Raw genomic sequence first — 23,513 nt, forward strand, 5'->3', positions numbered from 1 at the left:
AGATTGAAGTCCTTCCTCTTCAAAGAGTCAATGGCGCTTCAAACCTTCATCTATCCAGCTATGGCCATTCCATCTGTAAACATGTTTCGTCATGGGTTAAAAGGAAAAGGAGAACACCGACATTTGGTTGCACAAAGAGCTCATTTGTCGGATCAGACAAACAAAGTATATGTACAGTCGATACTGTGTACAGTACATTAACGGCGTCAATGAGAACCTGTTATTGGAGGCATAAAAGAAATACCAATGATTAAAACTTCAAGGTATATTCCCATTAACAAGAATGAGGCTGTGTTTATTTACCTATCCTCATTACAGGCGCAGCTACTTGATCAGTTGGAGGTGCAGTAGTTCGAGCAAGTCGAATGTGCTTAAGGCGCAGTATTGCAGAAGAATGAAGATTCTATTTCTTTTCTTTTTTGTTCCATCTAGAAAGGTCTAGCCTAATCGCTATGGCGCTGGTTCAAATGAAACACACAAAACTGTAGTCTACCATTGAAAAAGAGACAAATGGAAAGTGAGAGAAGCCTGTGTGAAAATGTCGAGTTGAATCTCCCACACTAACGAATAGTTCAAGCCCAAGAGCGTTGGTGCCGGAGCCATTTTAAGCTAGAGAAAAGAACATTGAGACTCAGTTTTGACACAAAAACAATGAAAAAAAAAACTTTTTTGGACATGTGTATTATGATTGGTCAAAAAGCCTTTAGAAAGAAAAATTATTCAACAGTCACATATGCATATAAAATATCCCCTTGGGCATGCGGCCGTGTGCCTCTTCCCTTTCACTTCAACTTTTCGTTCTGACAAGTAAGTTCTATTAGCTGATGAATTTAATGTTGTTTGTTGTCGTACGCACTATTTTATTTTTTGTGTACCTTCACCTACCTATGTTTTGCCCATCCTTGAATCTATCTGTCTATTTATCCATCCATCCATCCATCCATCTATTTTCTTGATCCATCCATCCCCTTTCGATCTGCTCTTTTTTGCTGCTATCTTCATGAAAAACCGTTATTGTCATTTTAGTATGTTTCACAGGAGCTTGCTGCTGCAAATACACACTTTAGAAATGAGATTTGAGAGGGCCATCTTTCTTGTATCCTATGTCCTTGGAGGTTGTAGCGATCAAAAAAGACTTGGGGTTTTGTTTCTACGTTAGTGCTATTTTTAAAGCTTGGAGCAGCAGCAGCTTTTTCTGTTGAGTTTTTTTTTTTTCTCTTTTCTTCGGACATACCAATTTTGCTTTTTTGGATTCTTCGCTGTTTTGCCCCTTCCCGTGCCCCCAAAAATATTTTTTTTTCTCAAGCAAACCTTACCCAGGTCATATGCTCTCTTGATTGGATAGAATATCTAACCTCAATTTTTTTTCTCTTATTTCTGCATTAGTATGGGTAAAGAAAAGACTCACGTTAACGTCGTCGTTATTGGACACGTCGATTCCGGCAAGTCCACCACCACTGGTCACTTGATCTACAAGTGCGGTGGTATCGACAAGCGTACCATCGAGAAGTTCGAGAAGGAGGCCGCTGAGCTCGGAAAGGGCTCTTTCAAGTACGCCTGGGTTCTTGACAAGCTCAAGGCTGAGCGTGAGCGTGGTATTACCATCGATATTGCCCTCTGGAAGTTCGAGACCCCCAAGTACTACGTCACCGTCATTGACGCTCCCGGACATCGTGATTTCATCAAGAACATGATTACTGGTACCTCCCAGGCTGACTGCGCCATTCTCATTATTGCTGCTGGTACTGGTGAGTTCGAGGCTGGTATTTCCAAGGAAGGTCAGACCCGTGAGCACGCTCTCCTTGCCTTCACCCTTGGTGTCAAGCAGCTCATTGTTGCCATCAACAAGATGGACTCCACCAAGTGGAACAAGGAGCGTTTCGAGGAAATCGTCAAGGAAGTTTCCACCTTCGTCAAGAAGGTCGGTTACAACCCCAAGGCTGTTGCCTTCGTCCCCATTTCTGGCTGGCACGGAGACAACATGTTGGAGGAGTCCGTCAACATGCCCTGGTACAAGGGATGGGTCAAGGAGACCAAGGGTGGTGAAGTCAAGGGTAGGACTCTCTTGGATGCCATTGATGCCATCGAGCCCCCAGCTCGCCCCACCGACAAGCCCCTCCGTCTTCCTCTCCAGGATGTCTACAAGATTGGCGGTATCGGAACAGTGCCGGTCGGTCGTGTTGAGACCGGTATCATCAAGGCCGGTATGGTTGTCACCTTCGCTCCCACCAACGTCACCACTGAAGTCAAGTCCGTCGAAATGCACCACGAAGTCCTCACTGAGGGTATTCCCGGTGACAACGTCGGATTCAACGTCAAGAACGTCTCTGTCAAGGATATTCGCCGTGGTAACGTCTGCTCTGACTCCAAGAACGACCCCGCCAAGGAGGCTGCTTCCTTCAACGCTCAGGTTATCGTCTTGAACCACCCTGGTCAGATCTCGAACGGATATGCTCCCGTTTTGGACTGCCACACTGCCCACATTGCCTGCAAGTTCTCTGAGATTCTTGAGAAGATTGATCGCCGTACCGGTAAGGCCACCGAGGAGTTCCCCAAGTTCATCAAGTCTGGTGATGCTGCCATCGTCAAGATGGTTCCCTCCAAGCCTCTCTGCGTTGAGACTTTCCAGGAGTACCCCCCTCTTGGACGTTTCGCCGTCCGTGATATGCGTCAGACCGTTGCTGTCGGTGTCATCAAGTCCGTTGAGAAGACTGATGGCAAGGGCGGTAAGGTCACCAAGGCTGCCCAGAAGGCTGGTGGCAAGAAGTAAATAATTTGCTCCATAGGATACTTCACACTCTTCTCAAAAATCGCCCATCCAAAATGGTTGTTTTGTATTAAAATTGAACGAACGAATAAATGCATTTTTTATCAGTACTTTTATATTTTTATTTTTTGACTAAGACAACCTTTTGTGGTATGTATAACACATTGTCATTTTTATTGAAATGGATGTAATCATTTGCTTCTACAAAATCGATCTGGTTTACTCGTAGAAACGATAGCCAGGATGAGCATCGGTTGCATCCTTCTGATCACTTTCCTTCTCGAACTCCTCTGGTGTGAGTTGATCCCGTCGCTTGTTCTCTCGCCTGAGTAGAAACTTCAAACCAAGAATAAGGATAGAGTTGATGAACATGAGCACGGCATTGATGGTGTGTCCACGGACGTAGAGGGGAGCTATTGGAGGTAGAGGAGTTATTGGACTTTTTAGTTTAAATCATGCATCATCCACCACTCACAAAAAAAGAAAATATTCATGGAAGTCATTGGAATACTCACCATCGTCCTCACGATAGATTTGCCCGCCAATGATACCCCCGACTTGTGACACGGCGATGATGAAACCAATGGCGACGCCCTTTTTGGTATGGCCACCAAAATTGCCACTTGGCCAGCATAGATGAAGAGGAATTGCAGCATACACTCCACAAGCACAGATAACAAGACTGACATATCGCACTATGGTCGAGGAATGGCTTGTAAGGATCAGAAGAACAAATCCCGCCGCCATGAGAAAAGTTGTTGCAAAGACATGAAAACCTCGTTCTTGAAGTCGATCAGATGAAATTGCAAACAGAAGGGTAGCCACACATGCGACCACGAAAACTGGCGCGGTCATGATCTGAGTCGTCACATGGCTTTGTTAAGATTTAAAAAAAAAAAGAAGAATGGATTGTTATTAAAGAGAGAATAAACGATAACAAAAAAAATAGAAGAAAAGAAAAAGAAAAACCAGTTAAGGAAGGATCTTTACTCATATCCGAAACCCATGGTAATGGATGGGACAAACAAGCCCACAGAAGCAAAAGCAACATTATGGAGCAGCAAAAGCAACGTATGCGCATAAATCTTCCAATCTTTAAAGGCTGCCCAGAGTTGCTTCCAGGAGAAGGCAGTGTCCGTGGCAGGACCAGCGTCGAGCTTTAATCTTTGGATTGTCAAGGCCTTTTCTTCAGGAGTTAACAAGCGAGAATTTTCAGGGAGACCTGGTAGGAGCCACAATGCTAACAAAGCACAAAGGATAGTAGGCAGACCTTCTAAAATAAAGATCCATTGCCATGCCTTCAATCCCCCCGCCGTATGGAGTTGTGCAATTGCGTAAGCGATCAGTCCACCAAACGCTCCTGCAATTGTCGCAGCTGAGAAGTAGATGCCGATTCTGAGCGCGTGCTCGCATCTGCGGTACCATAGAGAGATGAGCTTTTTTTTTTTTTTTTTTTTTTTTTTTTTTTTAAAATATATAAATATATATATATATATAAATAAATAAATAAGTAAAGAGAGAGTGGAGAGTAAGCGATACGTAAGTGTGCATTGAAAAAGCTTATTGATGCATGCTTCAAGGGATATCTGGAATCTACTTACATACACAGGAGCCGGTGCAAATCCCTGCATATGGTAAAAAAAAAAAAAAAAAAAAAAAGGTTAGAAAGTTGAGATGACGCTAAAAATGAAACACGCGTACATCTTACACACATGCCAAAAAATTCCCCTTTTTGACAAGTGAGTAACATTCCGCATAATACGCATAATAAACAACAACACCAAACCAAACAATCCATGTCCATAAACGGTTTTAAACAAAAAATATTACCGATTCTGCCAATCCAAGGAAGAAGCGCGTAGCAATCAGCCCTGCTCCATCAGTGATCGCTGCCATACACATCGACACAACGCCCCAGGCGGTCATCACCATGAAAACCCATATTCTTGGCCCTATTTTCTTTAGCTAAATTATTCCGTAAGGAAGAGGAAGAAGAAAAAGAAAAAGAAAAAGAAAAAGACAAAGACAAAGAGAAAATAGATATATTTCAATAAGCAAGCCTTGTTCACTCCTTCGCTATTTAAAGAGTATCTTCTATGCTCAATAAAAGATAAAAAACTTACTGCAACGTTGGCAGGAACATCACCTTAAAACAAAAACAAGGTCAAAGTTTAGGGGTGAGGTGGATAACACAGATGATAATATGTATAAGATGTATAAGAGTTTGAGCTGCTCAAACATGCTACAGTCCATACTAACATATGAAAAAAAAAAAAAAAAAAAAAAAAAGTTGTTACCCAAAATATAGCCGACGTAAAAAACACTGAGTGCAACGTTATAAACGCCTGGTTCGAGGTTTAAGTCCTTATCAAGATGGGCTACTTTCGCATTGCCTGTCCGTCCATAATGTTGAACAAGTAGAAAAATAGTAGAGACAAGAAAAGAAGGCGGTTCATCATTAATATAAAAATAATAATAATAATAATAATAAAAAAAAATTGATGTTTCACAATACCAATGTTGGATCGATCCAAATATGAACACAAGTAAAGAAGTCCTAGCAATGGTATAAGACGTCGATCGACCTTCCATCGTACTCTCCGTACTTCTTTTGAATCGTGATCAAAGCAGTCATCAGACATCGTTTCCTGATCAAGATGAGCGTCCTCTACGTCTTTCATTTCTTCTATAACACTAGGTATAAAATATTTCGGCTCCTTATCGATGTTACTACTTTGATTACATTGTTGCTGTTGTTGATGTGCAGGAGGGCTAGCGCCTTCTCTTTTGTCATTGAGGGATGTGCTGATCTCCATGTTTTGTGCGGGCCAATGGTTTGGAGGGGAGTGAAGTTGAGGACTGGGGAGATGGAGGGAGGAGAATACCAAAGAAAGAAGACGAAACGAAATAAATATGTTTAAAAAAATATATATCTTAATAAAATATAGACACTGGCTTCGAAGCAGGAGGCTCATGAGATCACCTCCTACAATTATTTTTGTAAACGATTGTAAACGATCTATTCAAGGGTTCAGCTGTGAGGAAATCGGAGCAATTTTTTTTTTTTTTAGCCACTATTCAAAGGACACCTGCATAGTTGCATACTGGAATTGATGCTTTACTTTTCTATCCACATGCACAGCATGTACTTATGCACATGTATATTTCAACTGAAAGAAAAGAAAATGTACTGCTTGCTGATTAAGCAATGCTCATAGATCTGCATCCTCAAAGTAACAATGCAGGTAGTTTATTTGTTACGTATATCATTTACTAAAAAAAAAAAAGGTGCTTGAAAGCTATGTACAGAATTATATCGGAAAGATAGTGTCCTCTCTCTTTCTCTTTTTTTTTACGTATAATAAGTAAAGCCAGGGTGGTTGTCACACAGGTCTTCGCCCTCAGCTTCTCTTGCATACTCTTCGGGGGTCAGATTGGCGCGACGTTTGTTCTCACGTTGCAAAAAGTACTTCATTACCAAGATCAAGACTCCAGAAATCCCCATCATGCAAGCACAGATGGTATGTCCGCGGACAAACCCATTTTTAGCATCCGGGGCCCTGTAGATTTGTCCTCCAATAGCTCCTCCGATGTTTCCAAACGAAATAATAGCGGCCGTAGCAACTCCACGCTTTGTATGGCCTCCGATGTTGGTTGTGAACCAAGACAGCATTGGGGGCACAGATGAGAAGACACCAATTGCAGTAATAGTCAAGCTCACATAACGAACGATTGTCGATGAATCCTTTGTAATGATCAAAAGAATATATCCAAGGCAACCGAGGAAAGTAGGAAGAGAATAATGCAAGCCACGCTCGCGGAAACGATCTGATGAAAAGGCGCAGATGATTGTAAAGAGGCAGGCAATGATATATGCGGGAGCTGTCATAGCCTGTGTTGTCAAAGGGCTAATAAGAAAAAGGTTTGTAAAGTCTTAGTATAGGCTGTTGAACATTTTTTTTTTTTTTTATCTTTCAACAAAAAGAAATGTATAGCAAAACAAACTTACCTAAACTTAAAACCTTGGACAATGGATGGGAAGAAGAGGGAGAGAGAGTAGAGAGGCGTTGCATTGAGGATGTAGGTAATCATATGCATATACACTTTCCAGTCAATGAACACTGCGCGGAACTGTTTCCACGAGAACTCAGTCTGAGTAGCTGGACCTGCATCGATGACCAGACGCTTAACAGCCAGCTCCTTCTCAGTATTGTTCAAAAAATAGGCCGTGGCAGGGAAATCAGGCAGGTAGAAGAACACAACAATTGTCAGCAGAACTGTAGGCAAACCTTCCAGAATGAAAATCCATTGCCATCCTATTTGAAATTTACACATAAAAACCCTGTTAGACAAAAAATAAATTGCTTCAAATCTCGCTTGTTCCTTGCCGTTCTTGTTTGCTTTCCTGATTTACAGACATTACCATGAAGACCCTGAATACCATCCATTTGCGCAATTCCATAAGCCAAGACACCCCCAAAGGCACCTGCCATAGTCGCTGTACTGAAGAACAATCCATTACGAAGGGCTTGTTCCGAACGAGTGTACCAGAGTGAAATCAAGTAAACCGAGCCTGGGAAGAGTCCTGATTCAGCCAACCCAAGGAAGAAACGAGCTGCAAGTAATCCAGCTGCATTCGTGACAGCAGCCATGGCCATCATGATAGTTCCCCATGCAATCATCACAATCGTAATCCATTTTCTTGGCCCCATCTTCTTGAGCAAAATGTTTGAGGGAATTTCAAAAAGGACATATCTATTTTTTGTTTGTTTTGTGAAACGTTGTTAGTGGGAAAAAAAACTCTAGTAACAAGAAAGTCCAAAGGATCAAGTCGCATGTCTATTTTCTCCCTTATGCAGTTGCTTTTTTTTTTTTCTTTCTTCCTTACCCAATGAAGAAGATAGAAAGGGCCCAGTTGTACTCACTTGGAGTAAGGGCAACATCGTCTTCCAGACCAGCCACCTTTGCATTTCCTGTTGAATTTATTCAAAAAAAAAAAAAAAAAAAAAAAAAAAAAAAAAAGGTTTATTTATTTAGCTGATAGAAGATAATCATTTTTATTAACCTACCAAAAAAAAAAAAAAAAAAAAAAGAGTGAAAGCCTCACCGATATTGACACGATCCAAAAATGAGCAAAGGTATAGCACTGAGATCAATGGGATTAAATGCCAATCAATTTTTCTTCTTAGTTTACTAACGGCAATAGGGTCAATTTCATCAGACGTGACGCTATAGGCACGCTCAGCGTCGGCAACGTCGGCGATCTCCTGCTTCTCCGAAGCATATTGGGGTGTTTTGTTGTCAATAGTACTCATGGTACGATTAAATCCGTGCTCCAATGTCCTGCTGTTGAGAGATGGGTATATGTATTATGGTAGGGGTAAAAGCAAGAGGAGCTGCACGAAAGATGGGAGAAGGCAAAGGAGAAGAGAGTGGAGAAGACAAAGGAGAAGAGAGTGGAGAAGAAGTAATAAAAATATTCTCCCAGTGATATGGCGACGAAAGTTTGACTGTCCGATCTTTGGTTTTATACATTCATCGTCGTACGCACTGAATGACACGGGGCGCACTTAGTAGATCAGAAGAGGCGCTAGTTTGGGAAGCACAAGCTTAATCATCTCGATCATGTATATGGCTATAGAAGGCCCAACGGCGATTTCATTCGAAATCATAAAAAAAACCCCCAAAGTCAAAGAAGACAGATTACTGTAAATTTTTATTATGAGCATGATGTGATGAATATGAGTCTAATTTTCCATATCAATCCTATATGATTGTGGGTAAAAAAGAGAGCATGCTTTTGCAGCGGGCTGGTGGATGAAGTCCGATTGGGGGAAATGGCGCCTGTAAGAATATCGCCATTTCATATGACACATTCCACACAGCCATCGGAGACTCTCTCTTCTCTCTGATAGTCATAGCATGTACATGTAGTTGCTCTTACTCCATGTTAGATTCAGGATTCAAAGATACGGAGAAGGCCAGCCCTGTGTCCAGATGTGTTTCTCTTGTTTCGCCTACTCTTATATCTTCTATTTTGGTTCCTGATGCCTTGTGGTATTCGGTGCCCTGAAAAAAAAAGAGACCACAGTTCTTGATAAAAGAAAACTGACTGGCAATGTCCCAATCACCTAATCAGTTCTCATCAATTCTTAATATTTAAGGAATAGTCCTTTTTAGTCAATAATCCATACATTATTTATTGAGAGTCAAACGATACGGGCGATACAACTCTCAAAGAGCTTCAGGTTAGGGAGTAAACAAAAGAAGGTTGACAGCCAAGGTTTCACCAACTGTTAAGTATTACAGGTAATGTTTTTGATCCCCTGCTCCTTGGTAGTGAAAACCCCTATTCCCCGCTTATTATAAAATACAGAGAATTAGCCTCTGTAAAAGACCTCTTTCATTGGTCCATTAGAGGAATGCTTTCAGAGCTGTTGTATTCATTTGTTAGGGTCAGATCTGTGAAGTATTCCTTTTTGAGAAGTGTTTGTTAGAGCTTGTCTATTGGTCAACGAAAATGCCATTCTCTCAAGCAGACAGATTTAAGTAGTCTCGATAGGCATCAAAATATGATTAACAGTTACTATCATCTCATACCACGACATCTGCTCGTCCTGGGAATTGATGTGGCTCTGCACGCGTCCAGACCCGCTTGATATGCTTTGTAACTTTACAACGGTCATTAGCCAATCACTTTTCTTAATGCGATCTTGGGAAAACGCTCACTGCGCAGTTAAGTCCAGTCATATGCAGATGCCAATGTATATGTAGTGTTGCTTGGATTCATTGACACCAGTACCACCACTTAGCACCACCGACTCAAAGTTCGGTGCTGCTGTTCTCAGTTATATAGAAGCACCATCAGATTTTACAATGTCAATGCAGATGTGTTTATGAATGAAAGAAGTAATAAAAGTAAGAGGTTCAAAGACTAATACAATTAAACAATTAAAAAAGGAGCCAACTATAGACTAGCTGATGAGTAAAACTACACTTGTTGCTTTGGTCTAATTTTTTTTTTTTTTTTTTTTTTTTTTTTTTAAATCTTGCGCTTCTTGGCAGATTTCCCACCATCACGTCTTGATGCCTTACCACGAACAAATTCTTTGGCCTCCTTATCCATTACGTCCTTAGCCGTTCCACCCATCACCAAGTTTCTCTTCTTGGTCGACTCAGGATTCTTGACTGATACTACAGTGGATTTACCCTTTTTATCAATCTGTGCCTCCGCTGCTGACCAGTCCATGGAGCTGTCATTAGCAATTGCATATATCTTCTCCACATCGCCTAGCGCTGCTTTCTGGAGCTCACGCAAACGTTCGCGCCCTTCCTTACCGAGCTCATCATCTAGATCCTCCGTATTAGGATCCCACTCTTCTTCCCTAGTCACATCTCGCTTTTTACTGTTGACATCCTTGATCTTCAACTGCGCTGAAGCATTAGCGCGTGAATTGTTAATCTCTGTAGTGTACGCAAGTGTTTTCTGCTCTTTGAACAGATCAGAGAATTTGCGGATCATCTTAATAAAGAAGGCGAGTAACTGTGATACTGAAAGTCCAATTTCCTTCTGTTAAATTTGAAGTAAATCAGGTCAAGAAAAATATAAACAGTTTAGAAACAACTAGTCAATCATGTTACTTCACTTGCCAGCCGAATGCAGTCAAAATAATAGTAATAAAAATAAATAAATAAAAGAAGGCATTACCTCAAAATCATCAACGGTCTTGCGTTGCAAGCCCAGAGCTAACAAGAGCGCAGCCTGAATGTTAGTGAGCTTGAACCCAGCATTCTGAACACGGCCGTCGAACCAGATACTAGCAATCTGAGGCAATAAGTCCAAGATAACATGGTAATCCAGCAGCTGGTTTGCATAACTTTCTAGGCGCTTCAAGTCATACGCCGAGAACAACAGATCAACCAATTCTCTGGTAACTTGACCATCACGTAAACTCTTGATCAATCTATCTGTTGTGTCCTTGTTATTGTCTTTCTCCTCGTCCACCTGCTCATCTTGCTGTTCGTTTTGTGCCTTAGCGGCGCGGGCAGACTCCAGAATCGAGAGTGCCAATGTGGCAGGGAAAGAGCGGAATTGGAATGAAAGTAAGCTTTGGAAACGGTGATGGAAATCCTTGGCAAATAAGGAAAGCCACATGGGATCACATTGTGTTTGTGTCTGAGAGCTCTCAAGTGTACGAAGCATCACACAAGTATGCTCTCCTGTCAACTCGTTAGGTGTTTGACGAAGATAGACAGGGACATACCCTGCTTTCGACCAAAATCTAGGGTTTAAATCCATATGAGTTATTCATGATCTTTTAGTTTCCTCTACCTCAAAAAAAAAAAAAAAAAAAAAAAAGTAGACACAGATATAAGGTATCAACAAATCACTTACTTGTGAAGAGGAGCGGTCAAGCCATAAGAGACACCAAGCCAGTGGAGTTTCTCTGCCCTTTTTTCACTCAATTTAAGAAGGAGGGGAGGCATCTTCTTGGGATCTCGAATCTTAATATCATCTGTCATCAAAGTGACTCCCTCAAGTTCACTGTCGTCGACATGGTTCATTCTATACTCTGGCTTTTCTTCGTCATCCTCAGAAAGCATTGAGAATTGTCCTTCGTAGAACTGAGAAAGTAGCTCAAGCGCTCTAGATCCATACCCCATCTTAACATAATCAGGGTGGGTTGCAATGCGAACGACACGGGCCCCAGAAAGAGAAGCAAAGTCATCATCCTGGAATTGTTGTGAAATTAACCAAGGGATCAAATCGCCTGCCGCACGAACACCTCGACTCAAGCTGTTGAGTACAGTCTGCTTGGAAATCTCTCCTTCCAAACAGACCTGAAGTACACACAGAGGATCGGGCAATGAGCGATCGCCTTCCTTGACAGGCGGTAAAAGCACAAAAAGATGATGTGAAGGTGCGTCGCTGAGCAGCTGTAAGTCGTTTGGGGTATTCTTGTAGTGACTAGCGACGTAGAGGGCCATCATACGCTGCAAAAATGTCTCCGAAACAGGATGATAGGAGAACAAGGTGTCGCGATTAACGTAGAATAGCTGACATTCCTCTTTGGCGGGACAACCTGAGATATTCTTTTGCACAATGGTAGCGTCCAAGCAAAGAAGCTTATTAAGCCATTTCTCCGTTGGATCTTCTGGTGCATAACGAATAGGCTCTTTCAACTCGATCTCTCTTAACGTCCTTGCACCCGTAGCAGATCCTGTTGCCTTGCTCTTAGCCAACTCGGAAGCATTCAGTTCTTTACCAACAAATCCGCGTGATTGCTCACGAAGCTGCTGGATCAGCTTTAATGACAGAGACCGTCCAGTGCCCTCATAGCCGTTGATGGTAGAGGCCATAAAGACTAGGTAGGGTCCTAAAAGCGCCTTGACCAAAGGCAGTGGGATAGCGGCAGCTTCATCAATAACAACCAACTCAGCTTGTCCCAAAGTATGCGCATCCTGTGGTTGAATGTACTGAATAGTCTGACGATGATCACGCTTGAAGACATTGACGCGGACGATGGCATTGTTGAACTCTGGGTTAGTGGACTGGATGATATCATAGTCCATATGCTCCTCATACCCAAGTGCATCGAATCCTTTGAAAACAAACTCGAACAGTGTCTTTAAATTTTCAGGGCTTGGCGAAGTGACAAAGATATTGGAGTATCCATAGGCAATAGCAGAGGCCATTGCAATTCCAAGAGCAGCCGATTTACCACGACCGCGAGAAGCAGTTAGAGTAACAGTGGATCGGAGCGTTTTCTCTGCGATAGCTTCTATAAATTTCATTACAGCAATTGCCTGATCCTTTGTCTTTGCTGTGCCGACAAGTGCGCCCATGGGTTGCTGGTCCTGAACGCTCTCTTTGATCTTGATCAAATCTTTCTGTTCATCTGTTAGAGCATCTTCGCCAGTTTTGATTGGCAAAGGTTTGACATTCTTGCCCAGAGAGATAGGAAGTACATTGAGCTCATCGTCGACTACTAAGCACGAAGGGCATGTTCCAAGCGAGAGGATAAAGCGTTCATTGAAGCGTGCCACTACATCATGATGTGATTCTGTGCGATATCTTGAATGTACATCCTAATACGATTCCCAAGAAAACAAGTATATCGTTTTAATGTCAATCGTCATTGCCATGCCGGATATTACAAAGGATCTTTATCCTCATTTGACCTGCTTCGGTAGTATTAGCTGTAGAGACAGAGTATTCACTTACCATGGTCATGGTATAAAGCTGCTTCAATGATGACATGCTCTTCAACAGAAGCACAATGATTCCACCGCCTTCAACTGTCTCAATTGTTCTTGCCAACAAATTGGGAGTTAATGCCTCGAAATCCTGTAAGACGCACATGCCGTAGGTGTTTCCGAGAATCTTTTGTGTTTCTTTGTAGTAGGTGTATCGAATGTTTGTCACAGAGATAAAGAGCTCAAACGGATCCTCTTCATTGACTTCACGGATACCCCGCTTAACATCGCGCTTAATCTTAGCCTCTCGTTTCTTGCGGTGGGAGCTGAAGCCCAGGTCCTTCTTATAGCACCACAGAACAGAAGGTCTAGCTGTGACCTGTGCCTGTGACAACAGCCAATGAAGGTTCACAACCTGGTCCTTGCCCTTGTCGCCGATAATAACAAAGAAGGAGCGGTGCTTAGACTGCACCCCGTTCTTGATGAGCGTATGAATGCGTGAGTCAATAACCTTCTTCACCATGGTTGTCAAGAATGAGGGTTATGGAAATGAGGTGGGCCAAGGGTTTGTACAAGCAAAAAAAAAAAAAAAAAAAAAAAAAATCAAAACAAGCAAAATATAAGGTGGCTTTATTTAGCAGTCCTACGATACAGCGGCGCAGCACAAAAAGCCTCGTTTTATTACAATCTATCTTCTATTTGGCTCCGCTGGTCGATTTATTTGATTTAAGCACCTGCTTCCCAAAGCCCCATTGCTGACTACCTCTCTTCCTCTGCGCATCAGATAGAATATTGGGCATTGTATTGCTGCTACCCCATCCATGCTGTTGCAGAGACTGTCCAGTTGAAACTCTTGCTGATTTACTACCTGTATCCGTACCATCATCCGTTGGTTCCACGGCCTGAGAAGAATGACGCTTCCGGGAAGTATCTCCATGTGCCTCCTCATCCATTGAGGTGGCGCTTTGTTGTTGTTTCTGCTCATTAGCCGTTGACACGGATGTCCGTCGATTTACGAGCACACTGCTACTTGGACCACTTGCACTACCGTCTTCAATCTCTTTTTGGATTTGCTCCACACAAATGGAACTTCTGTGCCTAAGCGCTTGAGAAAATTCAAACTTCTTGTATCTAGAGTTATAAAAAGTCATTGGGTTGGGTGGATTTGTCACTGAGGCAGCACGAGCATGATTGGAGGAGAATAGTTGACTGAGTCGATGGTTTGATGATGTCGAGGGTTGGTTCGAGTGAGTAGCGGCTTGAGCAGCAGCACTCTCAACAATGTTAGTGACAATATCAGAGGGGAAACCACCTCCGAAGACGGAAAGCCTTGGGTTCGAAGCAGATGTCGGAGATGCAGCATAAAATATACTGGCAGGACGAGCCTCCTTCCCAGGGCCTTTGACAATCCATTGGAACTGCTCCAATGCTGCCTGCGACAAATGAAGTCTCTTGTAAAGGAGCTCTCCCAGCTTAAAGAAAAAGAAAAAAAAAAAATCAGCAGATGTAATGATAATGTATAAGTACTGTTTGTTAATAAAATGAGAAGTATACCTCGTAGTGACAGTGAGGGACAACCCACATTTCGCTCTCGATTGCCGACTCGAGCAACAAGCAATCTGTTAACGCCGTGTATGCAAATGTCGCATCATCAGGGAGCAATTGGCGATGTACGACAGCACTCAACAGAAGGTAGATCGCTTGTGTATCAGCATCGGCTGTATGCTGCGCAGACTGCGGGAAAAAAGGAGTTGATAGTTAGCAGGCTGAGCTTGAAGACTATTCAGCTTGCAACGCATTAGAGTATACTCACCTTCCAAATTGTCTCCAGAAGCGTGCGATATTTTCGCAGCAGGACAGGCTTCATGTATGCAAGGTCCCTACGGAGATATAGGATCACTAGAGGTAGGAAGGGCGAAATGCGTCCACGCTGTAGACTTTTCTGGCATTGGTTCCAGGCAAACTTATTGAATCTATTGAGCTATAAAAGCGTGTTAAAAAAAGTTTTAGTTCATGAATCTGAATTTCTCGTTATGGTAGTGGCCATTGTTATCATTTGTGTAAGCCTATATGCGCATTACCTTGCCAGCTTGAGTGGGTACTGGTGAAGACAGGAGATGGGAAGAGGCCGTCGAATGAGTCGATCCTGCCTTTGAATGTTCCAAAATAGTATTTCCACTGAGGCCAGCGTCAGCATCAGCACCAATGCTTCCACTTCTAGATCTTATACTTGCTATTGGTGTACTATTTTCAGCTCCTTCAGGTTGTCTTGATGAAAGCTGGTCGGCTCCAGACATGACGATCAGCACTTCTTGAGCTGCCATCAGTAAGTCGAAATCTGGCCCAGGCCTCGAGAGATGAAGGGGCATAGTTGACCCAGACACTGTGCTATCGAAGAACAATCCAGAAGAGGAAGACATCATAGTGCTACTGCTTCCCCCATCCCCATTACCAGCACTCATACTATTTTTGTCGCTAGAGCTGATGTGATGACCAAACCCATCACGACCATATCCAAAGTACCCATCCTGGCCTTGTCGAATAATTGTTTTACTGGCAATTAAGCACAGTCCGCAGAATGGCGCCAGCTCAAAGTCATCCTCTTCTTCGTCTTCTTCAGGCGTAAATCCTCTTCCAGGTCCGGGTCCAGCGGCATGGCCGAGACCGAAATTAATAACCCCAGACGAAGTGTCAGTCCTGGTCGCTTGGCTCATGCCCTGGCTTCTTCCCTTCGTTCTACGCCCTAGTCCCCCACCTGCTGTATTTTCTGTGCTACCATCGCTGATGGTTGCAATGAATCGTCTCCAAAGGATCTCGAAAATATCGGCTGCTTTGCCAAACTCTTGATTAACGAAGAACGTCAGTCCTAACTCAAACCGATAATTGATCGATGGGATGCCTGCAGCTTCACAGGTTTGGATACCACGAGTGATATGGTTCAATGCGGCAGGGATAATGTTGCCTGTCTTGCGGGCATGGTGGCAGGCCATCAAAAGGTAGCTTGAACCGTTACTATGCCAATACAGAGAGTTTAGAAAAGATTATATTAGATTTTGCTTAAAAAATAAAAATAAAAAAGGAGTGGTGGAGGTGACATACGGGCAAGTCTTAAGGGATTCTTCTACAATCTCTCCTGCTCTTCCAAGCGAGATACATGGGTCATTCATTCCTCTGGGTAAGAACAAGTAGTTGATCAACAAGAACAATGCTGCGAAGGGTGCTCGGCCGTTTTTGTTAGATGAGACGAGTTCCAAGTTCTTGATTGCTTGCTCATGGTTTGCTTGCAAGCCAATCGTCCTCAATGCCGGTAATAGAGATTTGGGAACGATAGATACAATAAAATAGAATAACCCAATGCCATAATGCATGTAATCTTCAACATCTTCAAGCACTTTGACAGCGGTCTTAATCTCTTCTACGGCTTTAGTCTGATCCCGAAGGAGACTAGCCAAACCTTTGGCTGTAGAAGGGCTTGAAGCCAAAAATCTAGAACCTGGTAGACGCTCTCCGTCATGAAGCAGATCAAAACTACTGTTATCCACGGGAGGGGATGACGACAGTGACGCCGCGGACTGGTTCCAGCTACTTCTTTTCCCGAATAATGACCAACGCGAGCCGCCATCCGATGTATGTGATGTCGACAGCGGTGCGCTTTTCTTGCTGCTTGGAGACGCTGTGAGGCCTTGGGTCTTGGTAGCAGTGGGGATTGGGATAGGCATAGTCTGAGTTTTTGATAAGCGAGTTGGACGGGATGCCTTGGTTATCGGCAGATCAATCTCATCATTGTTACCCACATCCTCTTCACCAGTCATCATCTTTTGTGTTTTGTGCTCCTGCTCTATCTTTGCCTGAACAAGGGTTGAGAGCTTTTGCCACTTCTCTTTAGCCATCTCCATCTCTTGTTTGATTCGTAAATAGCCCTTCCAGGCGCGCCTAAGCTGCAGTCCTCCCTTGATATCCGAGAATGTACCCTTTGTATCGGAGGCTGAGGTCAGCTGGAGAACTCCACGATATAATAACGTGTCGTAGAATGTCATCTCACAGTCCCATTTGTAGTTTTGCCGAAGCGAGTTGTCATTAGCTGTAGCCAGCGTAGCATCAGTACTGCAGACAGATTTGTAGGCCATAAAGCTCGCATCCTGTAGAAGACATAGACAATGCATCATTAGAAATAAGGAAGATACAATTCATATTGCGTCGTATACAATAAGCTAATGATAAAAACCATGTGGACTTACAAATTCCTGCCGTCTATCCAATACACGAGATGCAACCTTCTCGGAAAGCTGAAGTGCATCCATGAGCTCTGAATCGGCTTCAGAGAGCTGGCCGCTGATCAACTGCCGGACAATATGAACCTATCGATTATTGTCAAAATAAAGACAATAAGTGTAAATATTAAAGTCAACAGTAAAGAAAAGCGCGTTTCTTTTATCTCGTACAAAATTACCTCCGCTGCTGCAAGGCTCCATCTTGGATATGCGCCTTCATACTCTTTGAATATGTTCAATGCTGTACCAAATTCATTATTCCAGCATGCCATAATTCCTTCCTGTAAAAGCAAAGGATGCAGATGATGGCGACTCGATGGAGGAATATCTTGTTTTCGTTTGCTTTTCTTAGATGTAGCGGCCATCCCTATTCTTTGTCCAGGGCTACTGCTTGCAGTTGAGACGGCAATTGTATCCTTCACCTTCATGCGGGGATCTGGTGATGGTAACTTTTCGGCAGCATCCCTAGTGGTACTTGCGGTAGTTGCAGTGTTGATGCTGATAGCGCTAGTCGAGAAGACTGATTCCGTGATAAGTGATCGCACTCGAAAGGTGGCTTTGGCTGCATCTTCTTTGCCTACGAGAATTTCCTGGGCTTCAGTCGTGATTGGATTGCTTGTTTGGCTCCTGTCCTGTAGCATGATATTTTCTGCATTTCGAGCTGAAGTTGACAAAATAACAAGATCAAGGTGACTATCAACGCTGTCCTTGCGAGTAATGTTGCTATCGACACCATTTTTTGCATGTACTCGATTCCGCTGGCTCGATAGTGCGGAGGCTGTTCGTGTTTGTGAGGATGATGGGCCTATTTTTAGTCCTCTAGTTGCCAAAAGGCGTACTGGAGGTGGACTCAGTGGTGGCTTTGGGAAGTTAAGTGTTGGTGGAGGTTGCGGCTGCGGCTGCTGCTGGAGCTGCTGCTGGTGCTCAAGCAGCGTACGAGGTGGAGACATTAGGAGCGAGCCAGATATTGGAAGCGTTGTTGTTGAGGGAAGAGTGGCTATTCGACCCGACATCGAGGGCGAGGGTAGTTTACATAATTCTTTCTCTTCTGTCTCTGGTCGTGGCGGCTGCTGTTCCTCTGGATGAGTATGCTGGACTTGCTCCTGCTTTACCTCATTTTTTTGCATCTCAATGGTCACTCGCTGGCTCTCCCTCTCCTGTACTCGCTGTTGCTCCCGTAACTCATCATCCTCTCTTTCCATCTGTTGGATCCGCAGTTGTCTCTTTTTCAGCTGTTGCGCCATTTCTGAAAGCAGCTGTCCTTGTTGTTCTCGTACCTTCATTTGCGACTTAGTGGTATCATAATATGTCTCGAGCGACATCTCTTGCAATGGTGACATTACAGGCATGCCCCCTTGGAGTTGTAATTCTTGATATGATACTTCGGTGTTGGCAGAGTCAGAAGGGAACGCGGCGTGCCTTGCTGCCGCTGAGGCTCGCAGGTCGTGTTCATCCACATCCATGTTTGATCGTTCCATCATAATGACGGTGTCAATAGCGTTAGTTGAGGCAGAGATGATACGACGTGAGTATTCACCCATATCTTCTGCCTGATATTCTGGAAGGTTCGAAGCGCTGTCATATAAATGCATATGGATATCAGATTTGCCTTCTGTAAAAACATCTCGTGCCTCTTGTGCTCGCTGAAGATGTCTCGCTTGCATTTCTACACTGGGCTCTTGTATAAACGCATGTGCTCCTGAGGTTAATGGCCGACTTGAAAACTGATGACTGTATGCATTCTCTGGAAGCGGCTGGGTACTTCTCAGCCACGGCTGCTGCTGCTCTACTGCTGCTGCTGCCATCGTGCCAACTGCAGCCCCAGCTCCAATACCCAATGCCGTTGCGGGCATGACCATCCCAGTAGCATGCCCTTCAAGTTCATGAATAGATGCAACGCTACGATGGTCATATATGGATGCCACAGAGTAGACATCGTCATCATATATAGAAGCAACAGAGTATCTCTGAGTCACCGGTGCCGCACTTCCGGATGGTCCTCTCATTCCCACCCCCTGTGGTGCTCCTGGAACAATGGTCTCATAGGTACCATACGCCGGTTGCGTTGTCGAAACCATGGGCCCAATTGGAGCGGCTGAGGCTACGATCTGTGGCTGAGATGCGATCATCTGGGGAGCTGGCTGAATGATAGGTTGTTGAGGCGGAGCCACCACTACTGGTCGTTGCTGGGTCATGGGTGGCAGCGGTAGCATACGTTGAGGAGGAGGAGCGATAATGGGCCGTGATGGCGGTGTATAGACCATGGGGAGTGGTGGCCGTTGGATTACCCGTGGCTGTGGCAGGATATGGGGCTGAGGTTGAAATATTCCTGACATTGGCTCGGGTGTCTGTACTATTGGGTATGCTGGAGGGATGACGACCTGCTCAGGCGTGGTTACCGCAATGGGCCTTGGCGGCTCCACAATGGCTGTGCGTTGTGGAGGAATATATACAGCAGGTCCAGGATTTGGTTCGATGGGTATATCATCCTGAAGGGATGGAGGGATGTCGTCTACGATCCCCCAGGTAATCACCCCTTCCGGTGGTCTCATGTCGTCTATTTCTATCCACTGCCCTGGGATTGTTGGGTGAGGTCTTCGTCTTGGTCCTGTAATGATGGTTGTGGCTGTATTCGAAGAAGAATCAAAAACGACTACATCTCCGATGACATTGCTGTCGCTGACAGCTGGGCGTATGATCTCATTATTATCACCCTTTTCCACCATAATCTGTTTGGTCCGTTCGTGGATACGGTTTTCTTTGTCCTTATCACTCTGCTGCTCTTCTCCCATGACGGCATCGGACTCTTGGCGGCGCGAATTATCTGGATCGACCTCTGGCAGAAGGATATTTAGAGTACTACCAATTCCCTCACTAGGTTCCTGCTCAGTCTGCTCAACCTGCTCAATCTTCTCAACTTCTTTACAATCAAGGCCTTCTTTATGATAACGGCTGTCTCTTTGCCCATGATCATGCTCATCTCCCCCCTTTTTCAACTCAGGCTCTAAATCCTCAATTTTGGTCTCAATTATACTGCTTGGTGTTTGCGGTAGTAATGGTAGTGGTGATAGTGTTGTCTCGATGCAATCTGGGATCACGATTCCATGAATTTCATTCACTGGTCCTTCAATCGGATACGTTATAAATTCAGGGTTGATTCCATCTCCTGTCCGTTCCACAGCAACTGTGGAATTCTCTTTGATGTCCAGATTTATAATGTTTCCGCTATGAAATTCAGGACCAAGGATTGCCTCTAGCTCAGCAGCGGGACCTTCTTGAAATTGATGTTCTGAACAATTATCCTCTTCGCACATCACAGCAGTTATATCTTTATGCGAAGATAAGTGAAGCTTTAGAGTTGAGAGTACATGTGGGTGATGTTTTATATCCTCATGATCTTCTTCTATTCCTTCAAACGTATTGCTTGCCTTTGCTTCTACTAACATGAAATAAGAGCCAGACACATGGAGAAAAGGAAGGCATTTCATTTAGTCTTGAAGTTTTATTAAACATGGATAGATGTAAAGCGGCGTATTATTACATACCTGTAGCAGCGACATCAATCATAGTGTCTGGCGTCTGGGGCTCACATATCGCCTCCTGAGACTGTGCTTGTGGCTGAGAGCGGCTTGCCTTGAGGTCATTCTCCTCTAGGGCTACTACTGCTACTGTTATATCTGTTCTATCCAGATCTATAGGGCTTATTTCTTGATCCTTCATGACCGTAGCAATAGCTGTTACTATCGTTCCTTGTTCAACTGCAATGCGCACATTTTCACTGCTAGGCTGCTCTTCAATTTCTGCAGTTTCATCCAATGTCTTTCCTTCAATAATATTGACTTCAACTTTGATGGTATCATCAAGTTCTAAATGCTTTCTTTGGTCCTCCTCCTCATCATCTTCCAGCATCGTTGATGCATCTGCTTTCCCTCCATCTGTTTGTCCACTTTGTTCGATTTCATCTTCATCTGAGTCTTCCACAAAGATGCCTGAGTAAATGATGTTATGTCCGCCAGTCCAAGTCCTACGTCCAGTTCCGTTCGGGCCCATGTTTGATCTCATTAACCGTTTCCGTGGTGTATAACCAATAGTAAGCCCTCCTGCAGCTGCTGTTGCAGAGCTTGATGCATTTGCGGCCGCTATCCGCATATCGTATGACGACGCATATGAGCCGCCAATGCCGCTGCCACCACTTTGTCGTCCTTGGTATGCCCACGACAATGGCATTCGATGACGACTGAGGCTGCTTGAATCAACTGGCAGTGCTTGTGGAGAGGATAGTATGGATCGTGCAGGTATAACAGCTGAGGAAGCGGTAGGTGAAAATGCAAGTACTTGTTGCCTCCGAGCATCCTGAAATGCTAAGAGTGTTGCCATATCCTGCTCTTCATCATTTTCTTCAGCCTCATCATTGCCATCATCGTCGTTGTATTGGCTCCTAACGATACTATATTCATCACGAAGGCCGCTATATCCTCTGTTAGCCTCCTGGCTGGCCCTACGGCCACTACCACTAGCGCTATTCCTACTGCTATTGCTACTGCTACCATCAATACCAGTTGCACTTCCTAATCCTTGCCGCGAAGTCATACTCTTATTACGGTCAATATCGACTTTGATGAAAACATCCTGATCCTCATCTTCACCATCCTGTTCTTCGTCTAGTTCTTGGACGGCATCAAAAGGCGAATTGACCATCGTACCATATGATGTCCCTCGTCTCAACGACAGTCGTGAATGATGAGTACTAGTTGCAGATGGGGGAAATGCATTAATGTGTCGTGACTCTCGACTGAAAGTGATGCTATCACTCAAGTGTGGATCATAGTATTCAAGAATTGCAGACATGGGTGTGTGTGCAGAATAAGAAATCCAATGCAGCTGCGTCAAGACAATGGAAAACGAATACTGAGCGATCAAAGTCATCGTCAGCGCAACTCTTTGTTGGATCAATCTATTAATTTCAAACAGGATCAGCAGAGTGATCAACTACTTCCCCACCCAAGATACAGAGAATGACCGTATAAGTAAGTTGTTAATTAGCTTCCAAAGATAATGGTACTAAGCTTTTCCTTCTCTTCCGACAGTAACTGCGACCACATTGTGTATCACATACCACGCAGACAAAAATGACAGCTGTGTTGTAATTCCCGTCTCTATATCGCACTGTGAACAACATCACTGAGATCCGCGCAATGGCCATGGCTGTCAATGACAACGATACCCAGTCCCATTCTAATATCCTGTCCTCTGGGTTCCATCCTAGTAGCAGCGTAAACATGATCAGCACAATTAGGTCTACCCAGCAAATCAGTTTAGATCGACGAGCTCTCTTCTGTTTTAACATGTAATCTTGTCCTGCAGATCCAAAATATGACAGTCGATCGTTCCCTTCTATCTCATGACGATGATAATCCAGCTCATGCTCTGCTAACGCTGCTACAGGGACTGTCGTTGAGTGATGGTCAATGGTATAAAGCGAGTTGATTTCTGACTCTGAATCTCCTTGATAATGCAGTAAGGGCTCATGAACTGTTGTTGCCCTGGGCTTCATCAGGTGGCTACTATGGCCTCCCCTCGCTGTGCCAGTGAACGTTGTGCTGCTGTACTTCTGCTGTTGCTGTTGAACAGCTGTATCCGCACCTGTCCCTGTCCCTGTTCCATAGGCAAATGAAGCAGGAGTCGCATTGTCTATAAAGCTATAATTATGGTTTCGAGCTGCTGTTGTACGTCGGCCAGTAAAACTGGATGTGGAAATAAGAGGAGGTGCTGGCCCATGTTGATAATGGGACTGACCAGAGAAATTAAAGTAACTACTACTACTGCCGTTGCTGCCATTCGACTCTGCGCTGGTGCCCTGTTGAAAAAGCGACAAACGGGTCGAGTCATTAGGTCCCAAGAAACTAGAGGAGGAATAGGTTGAGTTACGGAAAGAGAAGGAAGAAGTTGAGGATGGGAATGGCTGATGTTGATGGATAACTGAGTGTTGTTGTTGCTGTGTATGGTTTCGCGGCAGACTTTGTTGCCTGGGCTTAGAGATGGTTCGAGCTGGATTCGAACTGGACGTTGCTGAAGTTACACTAGCCATCATTTCAATTCAAGAGGCATAGACACTTCACTCAAAGATTGAAACCTGTCAAATCGATAATGTCGATTGCTATCTGAGCAAAGCTCGTAACTGTATGGTCTTAAAAAAAATGGGGGTGACTATTGATCTGACAAAAACGTTTATTCCTTCCAATACTTTTTCTTGTGGTACTCCGCAATGGGTAAAAGTC

General features: G+C 44.0%; 5 protein-coding genes across 5 annotated transcripts; 2 read left to right on the forward strand and 3 right to left on the reverse strand.

The window, feature by feature from the left end:
* Window positions 1-1,387: 1,387 nt before the first annotated feature.
* BCR41DRAFT_310938 (translation elongation factor) lies at window positions 1,388-2,770 on the forward strand (the record flags this gene model as incomplete). The annotated part of the gene is made up of 1 exon (XM_022021009.1): window positions 1,388-2,770. One exon carries the CDS (start codon window positions 1,388-1,390, stop codon window positions 2,768-2,770), a length of 1,383 nt encoding a protein of 460 aa, XP_021877877.1.
* Window positions 2,771-2,922: 152 nt separating this feature from the next.
* Window positions 2,923-5,529, reverse strand: BCR41DRAFT_161081 (major facilitator superfamily domain-containing protein). Its single transcript, XM_022019657.1, has 8 exons — window positions 5,283-5,529; window positions 5,065-5,160; window positions 4,891-4,913; window positions 4,598-4,732; window positions 4,369-4,392; window positions 3,758-4,203; window positions 3,283-3,641; window positions 2,923-3,180 (listed from the first exon to the last, which is right to left on the reverse strand). Exons 1-8 carry the CDS (start codon window positions 5,446-5,448, stop codon window positions 2,987-2,989), a joined length of 1,443 nt encoding a protein of 480 aa, XP_021877878.1. The 5' UTR covers window positions 5,449-5,529; the 3' UTR covers window positions 2,923-2,986.
* Window positions 5,530-6,023: 494 nt separating this feature from the next.
* On the reverse strand, window positions 6,024-8,249 carry BCR41DRAFT_424814 (major facilitator superfamily domain-containing protein). Its single transcript, XM_022030493.1, has 5 exons — window positions 7,875-8,249; window positions 7,656-7,740; window positions 7,191-7,522; window positions 6,777-7,083; window positions 6,024-6,675 (listed from the first exon to the last, which is right to left on the reverse strand). Exons 1-5 carry the CDS (start codon window positions 8,080-8,082, stop codon window positions 6,120-6,122), a joined length of 1,488 nt encoding a protein of 495 aa, XP_021877879.1. The 5' UTR covers window positions 8,083-8,249; the 3' UTR covers window positions 6,024-6,119.
* Window positions 8,250-9,809: 1,560 nt separating this feature from the next.
* Window positions 9,810-13,529, reverse strand: BCR41DRAFT_340271 (GNAT acetyltransferase 2-domain-containing protein; the record flags this gene model as incomplete). The annotated part of the gene is made up of 4 exons (XM_022022188.1): window positions 12,993-13,529; window positions 11,163-12,856; window positions 10,476-11,049; window positions 9,810-10,337 (listed from the first exon to the last, which is right to left on the reverse strand). Exons 1-4 carry the CDS (start codon window positions 13,485-13,487, stop codon window positions 9,810-9,812), a joined length of 3,291 nt encoding a protein of 1,096 aa, XP_021877880.1. The 5' UTR covers window positions 13,488-13,529.
* A 7,276-nt stretch (window positions 13,530-20,805) lies between these two features.
* On the forward strand, window positions 20,806-21,659 carry BCR41DRAFT_360206 (hypothetical protein). Its single transcript, XM_022025323.1, has one exon. The coding sequence runs from the start codon at window positions 20,954-20,956 to the stop codon at window positions 21,230-21,232; it is 279 nt and encodes a 92-aa protein (XP_021877881.1). The 5' UTR covers window positions 20,806-20,953; the 3' UTR covers window positions 21,233-21,659.
* Window positions 21,660-23,513: the final 1,854 nt, after the last annotated feature.

Source organism: Lobosporangium transversale (assembly GCF_002105155.1).
Source record: "Lobosporangium transversale strain NRRL 3116 chromosome Unknown BCR41scaffold_42, whole genome shotgun sequence".
In the NCBI taxonomy this organism is placed as follows: Eukaryota; Fungi; Mortierellomycota; class Mortierellomycetes; order Mortierellales; family Mortierellaceae; genus Lobosporangium; species Lobosporangium transversale.

What these genes read in the sequence shown, in the direction of transcription:
- BCR41DRAFT_161081 (XM_022019657.1), bottom strand. Translation starts at nt 5,448, where the DNA reads ATGAAAGACGTAGAGGACGCTCATCTTGATCAGGAAACGATGTCTGAT. An exon ending in TCCTTGGATTGGCAGAATCG is followed by an intron (nt 4,393 to 4,597) that starts GTAATATTTTTT and finishes TACCATATGCAG; the next exon opens with GGATTTGCACCGGCTCCTGT. An exon ending in ACCATGGGTTTCGGATATGA is followed by an intron (nt 3,642 to 3,757) that starts GTAAAGATCCTT and finishes ATCTTAACAAAG; the next exon opens with CCATGTGACGACTCAGATCA.
- BCR41DRAFT_424814 (XM_022030493.1), bottom strand. Translation starts at nt 8,082, where the DNA reads ATGAGTACTATTGACAACAAAACACCCCAATATGCTTCGGAGAAGCAG. An exon ending in TTTGGATCGTGTCAATATCG is followed by an intron (nt 7,741 to 7,874) that starts GTGAGGCTTTCA and finishes TAAATTCAACAG; the next exon opens with GAAATGCAAAGGTGGCTGGT. An exon ending in CTTTCTATCTTCTTCATTGG is followed by an intron (nt 7,523 to 7,655) that starts GTAAGGAAGAAA and finishes AACAAAAAATAG; the next exon opens with ATATGTCCTTTTTGAAATTC.
- BCR41DRAFT_360206 (XM_022025323.1), top strand. Translation starts at nt 20,954, where the DNA reads ATGACCGTAGCAATAGCTGTTACTATCGTTCCTTGTTCAACTGCAATG.